The sequence below is a fragment of the Esox lucius genome, chromosome 18 (genome assembly GCF_011004845.1).
Source record: "Esox lucius isolate fEsoLuc1 chromosome 18, fEsoLuc1.pri, whole genome shotgun sequence".
NCBI classification, from domain to species: Eukaryota; Metazoa; Chordata; class Actinopteri; order Esociformes; family Esocidae; genus Esox; species Esox lucius.
In genome coordinates, this window is record NC_047586.1 from 5,081,358 (window position 1) to 5,092,026 (window position 10,669).

Below are 10,669 nucleotides of genomic sequence, written 5' to 3' on the forward strand. Positions count from 1 at the left end.
ACAAAACAACTACCGTGGTCATTGTGAGATTGGGAGGTGCATCTGTTTGTTCCTCTTTTGTTGTGGATTAAGTGAAAACGCAGTAGATATTATTAGTCAGACTAAACGTCATGTTGGTTTGGATAATTAAACATTTTAAGTGGACATTGAATACTCAATGTAAGTTGATTCAGCTAACACTTTTTACAGTGCCCCCCCCACCCCCACCCACCCACTCAGGGAAGATGGGTAGTTCAATCTGCAATATACAACATTACAATGAGCTGATGTGTATGAATAGGAATGTCTTTTCTAAAGAAACGTCCAAGACAAAGCTCTGCTATGAAACAGAAAACATAAACACTTTCAGTTTGAAATAGGTTTTATTTTAAATTCTTTAGTTCTGGCCTACAAAACTGACGAGAGCTTCTTTCTTATAGGAAAACAACTGTAGAATGAACCCAAAAGGTCTTTCAAAAAAAGATTCATATTTCCACAAAAGTGGCTTGAAGAATATGAGGTTGGGTCTTTTTGAAGGGGAAAGTACAAGAACAACTTTTGTTTTGTAGGGGAGGATGGCAGCCACATTAAAGGCCTCTTGTTGCATGCTCAGCAGTTGACACGTCTTGCGTCTCAAACACCACCTCATTCCCTTTAGAGTGCACAGGCACTTGACCAGAACACTATGAGGCCAGAAGAAAATAGTGCCCTACATAGGGACCATGGTATGTTTTGGGAAGCAGATTTACTGAACCACCTTGCCGTGTCCTAGATCATGTTCCGTAAACCCTTCAGACAAAGCAAAAAAAAAAAAAATTTTGTATCCACTTGTGGTTTGGTTTCTCATGACCAGCTTGGCTCAGTTTAAAGCGTTAAGCACAGCAGAGGCACTGTGATCATTCTGCATCTAGTCTTTCATCTGGAGGCAGGACAAACACCTGTCAAGAAACCAAAAATGGACCACGGCACAAAAACATTCCTTGGTCGTCGTCGTCCCCCCCCCCCCCCCAAAATGAGGAATTTAAACATAGTTCTATAAATACTGCCTTGGTCCACTGTTTCATGATTACTATTAAGCCCTGTTACTTGAGAACCTTTTACCTACAAATGTCTATGGTCTTATCCCAGCAGTGGAGAAGAGTGCAGGAACTTGGAACTTATTTCCTAAACTGTATTTCATGGTCATACAGTGTCGTCATACTCGGAGGTCAAACGTTGCTGAACACCGCAGGTTATACCAGTCTTTGCAAGCTTGTACTAAAATCTTAAGTAGATTATATGGGTTTCCTGAATGGTTTCTATTATGCTTTAAGTTTCTGGGAGAACTCACCGAAGAACCTAGAGTAGCGGGCACAGAGTTTTGACAGCATCAGGGGTAAAGCATTGCATTGTAAAGTGACACTTTTGGTAGAATGCTTGTTTAGAGTCGCTTCTGTCACTGAATAAGTACAGTACAACAAAATGCCGTTAGCATCCAAACGTAAATGCAAACAGAATAGCGTTTTAGTAGCATGCTTGTTATACAACTGCAGAAAAAAATATTTTTTTTTGATTCTCACAGCCGGCCAAGCATTACACATGACAGCAGTTTTGTCCCACAAAATTAAGTACAGGACAGTGGTGGTTGACTTCTCTCCCAAGAGCATTAAAGACAAGTTGTGTTCAGTGCTAGTTTTTTTCAATCATTTATTTGTATAAATACAGGGTAGCTGTGTTCCTGAATAAGAATTATGCATTGGTGTTCAGTAAAATGGGACCTGGGCTGTTATAACATGGAGAGGATGAGGCAAAAAGGTTTGTTACTTCGGTTTATAACTCTCAGAGGAAGTACATAGACAATGATTCAACACAGCCCAGTAGATGTGAAAACCTACAGGGATAGATTATAAATTGGTAAAATTATATACACACAGAGCTCTCACGGTCGTACGTTTCATGCCAGACTGTCAACTACAAAATAAAAACAAATTTAAACACGGCTTATACAAGCACACAGTATATGACCAGTCACCTAAGTGAGTATTTTTATTAGAAAAATCAAGAAATGCATAAAAATTCCTAAACATCTTTTAGATTCACTTCAAGACACTGATAACAGATGAATAACTTAAAACCCAACTCAAATGATTTGAGCCAACTATTGGACAGGTGCATAAGGAATGCACAGAAAGTAGCAATGTTAAGCAGGGTTGGCTTTAATTTAGACTAAGGAAAATGCCAAATTCAAATTTGTTTTCTATTAAAAAGTCGCAGAAATTAAATCAGTGCATTTCCTAGAATTGAACAGACTGCAATCCTGACCTTGAGTACAAATGACACGCTGCCTGGACAGTAGTGGATGTCTAACAGGGTCCAGTCAGAGATGGGCTGAATTCAAATTGATGTCAGTCAAGTTTTAACTCCCCATGAATGGGAAGCCTTTTCAATTTGTTCAGGAGGTCACAAAAAAGACATTCCCCCCCCATTATGAAATTCACCCATCTCTACCTTTCTCAGGTAACTTCATGGCTTGATCTGACTTCATGTCACATTCAACCCAACCCTGAACCAGGTCTGTCACCTGGAGGTGCATTTAAGCGCCGGATATGGATCCCTTTCCAATCTGGCAGTACAGGGTCATGGCAAAGGCCATTCCAAAGAGCTGAAACAGAAACAAGACCACCCGTTACAACCCATTCGCTTCCAGGCTATAATCCAGTCCCAGTGTTAACGGCTTCTAGCCCAGTCCCATATCCATTTTTGTGATCCTCTCCGCTAATCTAATGGTTCATCAGTGGCATCAACTATAGCAGGCGCCAAGACGGTGCCAACAAATCTGAGTCGTCTACATTCACTCTGCTTTTTCCAGAGATCCAGCTGCACAACAACTGCAGTAGGTTTTTAAATGTGGTGGTCTCACCATCAAAACGGCGATGGCAAATGCAATCCCCAGGCTAATGATGGCACTCCTCTCCACCAAGTTGGTCAGAAACTGGATGCAAGGCTGCAGAAGACATTTGTTATTCATTATTTGACACAAAATCCTTTTTAAAGCCGCTACTTGGAGAGAGTGTTTGAGCAGTATTCATTACCCAGGAAAATAGAGTAGTCACATATTAACATCTCAAATTGTCACCATGACAGAAAACACCACATGTAGAGACATTGAAATTTTCCAACATATGGACGATATAGTAATTCATTCATTGTTTAAGGGAATAAGCCAAAATGATTCATGTCAAATTCAAAAATGCCCTTCTCCAAACATTGTCTCTTCAGTAATTTGTGTACTTTCTCCTGTTAAAAGGTAACACTTGTCAAAGACTGAACACCACATTGGAAGAGATCGTAGACCATTCCAACATACAGAACCTTTCCCAATTTCCCGGAGAGCCTTCATTCATTCATTCATTCCATTTAAACTACAGCTTTTCAACTGGATTGACAAAATACTTAAAACACAGGATCCACTAAGACTTATTAAGGGAGAAAACATTTACCTCTAAACATTAACTATCTGGGAAACACCATGCATATATAATTCGAGAAATAGTTACACTGTCAGACTCCTGATTTCCATCTGTAGATGTTCAATACCCAGTATTACCATCTGATAAGCAACTGCTTGCTAAGGTCAAGGTTACAGTTGTTTAGAATAAGGCCCAGGATTAAGGTTAAGTTTCAAGAGTAACAAAATGTTATTGATAGATCATCTTCAGGGCATCCAGAGATACTTTTGGGACACAAAATTAAGTACTACCAGAGAAATATGTAGCATTGTTTGATTCCCCTTGAAATATGTATTCCAACTGTAATAATAACATAGCTCACCATGAAAAGAAAGGTGCTAATGGGATGACTACATGTTGCAACTCAATTCAGTGTGCTGGTCAGTATGAAATGTAGTGTCAATATCAGAAGTGAAGCCATCTTCACGTTTCCTCAATGGAAAACAGGCATTTTCCTGAAAGGACAAACTGACCGACACCCGTTTCAGTTAGTACAATATGTAGACGCCCTGGGCTTACCGTCGAGTACACACTCTGTGAACCAATTGTGACACAAGGCTGAGTGGTATTAACACACGAACAGGAGTTGGGGACGGTGTTGCCCCAGTCATTAGGTCCGTTGACCAGTCCACAGCACATCACCTGGAAAACAGGGACAACAATCCACAGCAGAACATTTTTAACAGGGATTTCCTCAGTGGCCACGTCTGGTCCTCAGAGCCATCATCCCATTTATAGGCACCGATAGCTTTAACAGGCCGACTGACTGGCGTCCCCAATAAGCACACGGCAAGTGTATGTATCGGAGGAAACGCCATATTCGAAAAGCTCGACACTCCAGCACACGCTGCTCAACTGGATGCCGTCCTCAGTAGGCCTGAACCAGACCACGTCCAGATTAAGCAGCATGATCAGATTCTTCTGAACATGTCAAAAGAATATGGCAAATTAAAGTTCAGCACAACTCAGGATCCAACTACACAAAATGTAAATGACCAAAAAAAATCTGTTGGGGACTGTAAAAAGCCTATGGGGCTCCTCCATACCTGCGCTTGCAGGTCGTTCAATTCCGACTGGATTTCAGCTGGCTGCCCACTTAGTGGTATCATCGGGGTAAAGACATCAGTCAACATGCTCTTGGACTGCAAGAGACCAGGCACACACACACACACACACACACACACACACACACACACACACACACACACACACACATATCAGGGTACCAATTCAACTGACCTAAGATACCATAAGAACTGCAGGACTATTCAGGTTGACTTGACAATATAGCAATGTTTTTTAAGTGCCAAGTAAGCGGTTTACTGCAGAAAAATGAATTTTTTTTAACAAACACGTTCTTAACACTTGGAACAGTGTGTGTGGAACATTAATCCCCGTGTGAAGAATTGCAAAAACCTCAGTACACATATTGTATCAGCAATTACTTTAAATAGGATACAGGATAGTAAAGTGCTTGAATTTCCAGAGCCAATTAGTCGACTTCCTTCTTACATTTTTCGCTCCTACAGCTCCCAGGATTCCAGTGACCAACAAGAGGATGAAGATGAGCAGCAGGCTGACAAAGAACTGAAACGCCATTAATTAGACCATTAGAGTCAGAATGCATAAACGCCATTAAACCATTAGTCACAGAAGTCCTTCCTGACTCAATGAGGCATCACTCGCAAAGTGAATCATTTACATAACTTCTGAGTTATGGTGAAATAGAGTTTTCCTAAGTCTGACTTGGGTGTGTAAGTGTGGGATGACTAGTTGACTGTTAAGCTCCACAGAGAGCACATGTTCCCACCCCCGGCCCTCCCACTTCACAGGCTAGTTCTGTGATCTCTTTATGCTGATTGGTTACTGTAGCCCCAGCATCCATTCTCCTCACCAGCATGAGCATACAGCGGTTTTCCTTGATGGCCCCGCAGCAGCCCAGGAATCCCAGCACCATGATGATGGCACCAATGGCTATCAGTAGGTTGACAAACGGTAGCGTAGTGTTTGTGATCTGACAGAGGGGAGAGAGGTGCCCAGTCATTTTGAGGAAATGCTTGTTTAATAAATGACTTGCAGCATCCACTCAGGTTAGCTGTTAATCACTACGCTAAAAGGTGTTGCGTGGTGTTTCGCTTACACTATTTCCATTCTTAGACACTTTCAGGTAGATGGAGACACCCAGAATGATGCAACCACTGATCTGGAAGACAAGAATTAAATGAAATTAGTTTGGCATTTCAGTGTCAGAGATATCCAGAACAATTCTTTAGTCACAGATGATCAATTTCCGTTTACTAGAAGTAGATTATTTATGTGGTCATGCAACAGTGGCAGGCAACAGGATTGACCCCCCCCCTAGCTTTTTTCCCTGGAGCATTGTCGGTCAAGACAATTAAGATTAGAATTGGGTTGCCGATCTGCTATCGATCTGAGCACAAGGAACCTCGAGCAACATCTAGTGGCAAATCAGTACAACTGCAGTTGAAACAACAAGCAGAACCACCACATCACCACAGAATGTTAGATTGCACTGATAATGGCAGGTTACATATCAGGGTCAGCTGGGTCCTTGTCTGGACTTGCATTGTAACAGACCGACAGCCCGGGAAGACATTCCCATTGATCACAGTTCTCCAGACACATTGGTAATCTTGGCACTCAAAACATCCATTGAACAGTTTATAAATGATTTGTTGCTGGGGCACCAAGTAGAAAACATGGACCACTGAGGGTATACAGCCACGAGACTTCAGTGGTAACATGCATTAAATATTTAAATCAATTAGCTGCAATGACACAGTAACTCAAAACCATTAATAATTTGTTTGAAAGTGCCCATCCCAACCAGACATGCAGTAGTAAAGACATGCTGTGGATGTTGGAGCCATTGAACACAGTATCGGGTGAGACCTCAACACTAAAAAGGAGTGACTGAGGTGCTGCCACAAGAGCTTTCCAATGTAGAGTTGAACAGAAAACCAAATCAGGTCCCTGAAAACAATCAGATGTTTCACAAGTCTTGTGACGGCCATGTTGAAGACCGTGCATTAAATTAATGCTTATATTCATGGCTACATAAGTCTTCCCTCCATCCTATGGCATCACGCCCACAACCCAGCGGCTTCATTAAAAAGCAGGAACCTGAACCACCTTGGCCTGTCTTGACACAACAAGCCGTTGCCAAAGCAAACACAGGGAGCAGCTTTCAGAAAGGTACTCCTGTACGTTCCACAGTAGTCCTTTCACAAACCTGCATAAGGGGAACTTGTTCCTGAGAATCGTCACTGTGTCAATAAGAGCCTGGGCAGCACCATCGGAGATAAAACATGGGGAGCGGCAGCGCTGAAACATTGGCCTGCACCTGCGTCGAAGCAAAGAGTGTCTCAAATGTTCTCTGCGACCCAGGATCAGTAAATAAACCACTGTGCAAACTGGTGTGTTACTCGTGACTATTGTCTTTCGTAGTATCAGACAGCTGAGACCAAGGGTGGCTGATGCTTTGTTGCCATTATCAGCAGAAGCGCTGGGTTAGAAAACGGTCACTAGGCACGCAGCACAGGCAGCGAACACGTCAGCCCTGCGATGGAGAGCAGATGATAAGCAGAGCAGAACTAAATAGCGGTCTGGTTATTCTCAGGACATGGTCTCGTTCCAAACACCACCCCCATTACCTAAACGGTGCCTGCGTTTGAGCAGAGCCCCATCGGCCCAGTCAAAAGGAAAGCATCATCGAAGGGACGAAGGCTTAACATGGGACTGAGACACTCAGAGTTTGAGGATCTACATGCTTCCTTGTCACTCGCTCCTAATTGACAGGGAATTTTCTAGAAGCCCAGCGAAGCCCCACTGGGCTGTGTTCAGAAGTGCATCAAGTTGAGAATAAGGTGCCAATGGCAATGAAGCCTTTCATGCTAGAAAGGAAAATGGAAGCACCTGTTGCTCACCCACTCAGACTTCTAAAATGGGACACGTGTGGAAGGGTCTGTCGCTAGTCACATGACTTGTTTCACAAGATGTCCAGTAGCAGCTGGGGACCAGAAGGTTCCATTTGCAATTTGGTCAAAGTGGAGTCATTTATGCCCATTTTTTTTATGCCCAAGATTCTACAATAGCAGAAGCTCAACACTGTTCCACACGGTGATACTTCCGCCCAGTTTTGCAACGTCCCTGCATTAGCCGTGAGATAAAGACATAGCAATACTGACAACCAGATAAGGCTGGGTTGTATTCAGTACAACAGAGGGAAATGGTCAGAAATAGAAAAGTATTTTAATTTGAAACTGTGGGAACTCAACAGGCCGGTTATGCAAGCAAATTACTTTGACAAGATAGTCAGGCCGAGTCACCAAGCATAGAACCTGTTAGAGCAGTTTCAGTGTAAGAGTGAGCAAGATGACATTTTGACTTCAATTCAACCTAGCCTTAACATTGCACCCTAACTGGTGGTACCTAAACTTTAAAGTAACCCCAATTCTAATAGCGCCAGTTTTCCTTAAAACCTGAGCTGAATTAAATATTCCCTAGAAGGGACCAGCCAAAATTCCTTGCTGGGAAATGTATTTGGAGGATTTTCTATATTTGTCACCAAATGTACACAAACATGGAACACACAAAGTGGGAGAGGGAGGGTCTAGTTTGGTTACATAAACAAAAGTACTTGGCAATAAGCTTAGGATAGACAAACACTAAGCAAAAGAGATTTTTTTCCAAAACAAACTAAAAACATTCTCCCTCCAAGCCAAGCATATGGCAGGGAGCCACAATGGTAAACAATTGGTGGAAAACTACGATTCTGGGAGTGGTTCGTTAAGGTTACAATGTTAGTTTCCTAGTCCCATCATTTATGACAAACCTTTTGGGTGGCGAACCAAACAATGGGAATTGCAGGGGACTTGAAATTGCTTTGCAATCATCATCAGATACACACATACCAGACATCTGAGGAAATCATGAACAAAATGTTATAAAGGGTTTAGCTCCTCTGACAACCGAGGCCATCTCCCCTCAGGCCAGCACAAGAGTGTCAGAAACGTAATTATCATTGAATGGATAATGTCTTCTTGACGAGATGGAAAACAATGTAAATCTATGCAAAAATAAAACAAAAGTCAGGGGTGGTCCACTATTCCAATATTATGGCATATAAAACATGAGTAATCAAAGGGAACGGGTCAATGCGTATCACTTAAATCAAACATTTTCCCACAGAACGAGATACGGTCATTTTCCACACATTCCATACTGAGAAACAGATCAAACAGACAAGGAACCCACACTGTTTTTACTTCAAAAAAATGAGAAAAGTACTCACCCAAAAGAGTAAGTTGAAGAGGAAAAGCAGGTACTTTATACACTTGTTCACAGCCATTGTCTAACCTTCCAAGACCAGGAAAAAGAAGAAATGAACATCCAACTTGGAAGTTGTCTAATTCTCTGGTGCTGAACCACCGTGTTACTGAGTCTGTGACTGTAGTAGCGCTCTGATTCACGCCTGCTGTTTTGAAAGCAATGGGCGTGGTAACTTTACTAAACAGGAATTGCCTACACAGTATCACCCAGTAGAATACTTCTGTCTAAAAGAAACTGGTTTAGAAACCTGTTTCAGCCCATTCAATTTACTAAAAGGGTGGAAGAGTTGACCATTCAAAGTCTTCAGCAAGGTCTTGTACAACATTAAGTGGTGGGTCCTCCAATTCACTAAAGATGCAAAATTGATTGTAGTTTGATTGGATCCACCTGGTGTGTGGGTTGGACTTCCAAATAAAGCTCCCTACATTGTTCTGATACACCCCTGTAGATCTGAGAGATTGAGATAGGTGTGAGTAGTACAATTCACTGGCTGGGTGAAATGATCATCAATTTGCTTATACCTTTCCAGTCGTTTCAAATCTACTGGAGTGGCAGGGTATTTTTGGAGTAGGGCTCAGGAGTCGGTTTGGAATTCAGAGCCCCTCACACACTAGTAATTAGCAAACAGTTATTACCTTGGACCAATATGCAGATACCAATTTAACCAATTAAATGATTTGGAAAGTATATGTATATACTACAAAATGTTTGAAATAATAAATATAGCTTCACTTCATTTGCAGTTATTTGCCTTTTGACCATTCATATTAGATCTTTTGCCAGTAGTCATCATATCCATGCACAGTTAACTGTTTCCTGGGTTCTGCCCACACAGACAATGACCTCAAACATTATGATAGCAATTTTTTTTTTTAAAGTGGAATGTACTTGACTGGCTAAATTGATCTCCAGATTTAAATCCAATAACACAAGTCTTTCATCTCCTGGAGATGAGATTTAAGACCTGAAAAGATACACCCGAAGATGACTGCAGTTAAGGGGCCACAGCATCACCAGGGAACATGACCAGTGTCATCTTCACAGACTTCAGACAGTTTTAAAAAATATACACCGAAAATAACTCTTTGATTTGAACATTATACTTATCTGTCCAAACCTTTGGCCTGTAGAAACAAAAACTGGGGTCAAAATGAGATTGATGTATTCATGTGAACATCCGTCGCCGGTAGAAACCCACCTTGTATTTATTAAAGCCTTGATGTAAAACTCAAATCTTTATCTGACAGAGCACAAACACACTGAACATATGCAGAAAGAGAGAGCTAGAGAAGAGAGAGAGAGACAGTGTGTGGACAGAAGGACAAATACTAGATGGTGAAGTGAGAGAGAGACATGGCCAGAAAGGGAGAGAGAGAATGAGAGTGAATGACAGAGAGGCCATGAGAGACAAATAAGGGAGCTCTCCAATCTCCATTGAGGCCAATCAGTGTTTAACAATCATGGTGTCGGAGGAAGGTGCATTCACCACTAATGACATTGGGTCAGCCGTGTGAGCACTATCCATCAAGCCAAATCCAATAACCTGGGAGAGAGACGGCTTTATGGCTCTTGGAAGAACTGTCTCATATTTCAAATGCAAACTTGGGAATGCGATTAAGCATGAGCTCTCATTAGACCAGATCATTACGGACAGCTGTTCCATCATAACTCTCGACTGAGGTCAATTATAAGGCTGTGAGTGGCATTCATTTCGTGGGTCGTTATGGTACAAAAGCAGGACGCATTGTAAAACCAACCCTCAAGTGTGCGCACAGGGAAATGTATGTATGTATGTATTTTTTTATTTATGTGTGTTTATGTATTGTATGTGTACAGGTTTTCCTATCCTG

At 41.9% G+C, this 10,669-nt stretch overlaps 1 protein-coding gene across 1 annotated transcript; it reads right to left on the reverse strand.

Moving 5' to 3' along the window:
• Window positions 1-1,648: 1,648 nt before the first annotated feature.
• On the reverse strand, window positions 1,649-9,143 carry LOC105023114 (tetraspanin-8). Its single transcript, XM_010892050.5, has 8 exons — window positions 8,782-9,143; window positions 5,608-5,670; window positions 5,362-5,481; window positions 4,980-5,054; window positions 4,514-4,609; window positions 3,987-4,109; window positions 2,879-2,962; window positions 1,649-2,620 (listed from the first exon to the last, which is right to left on the reverse strand). Exons 1-8 carry the CDS (start codon window positions 8,836-8,838, stop codon window positions 2,552-2,554), a joined length of 687 nt encoding a protein of 228 aa, XP_010890352.2. The 5' UTR covers window positions 8,839-9,143; the 3' UTR covers window positions 1,649-2,551.
• Window positions 9,144-10,669: the final 1,526 nt, after the last annotated feature.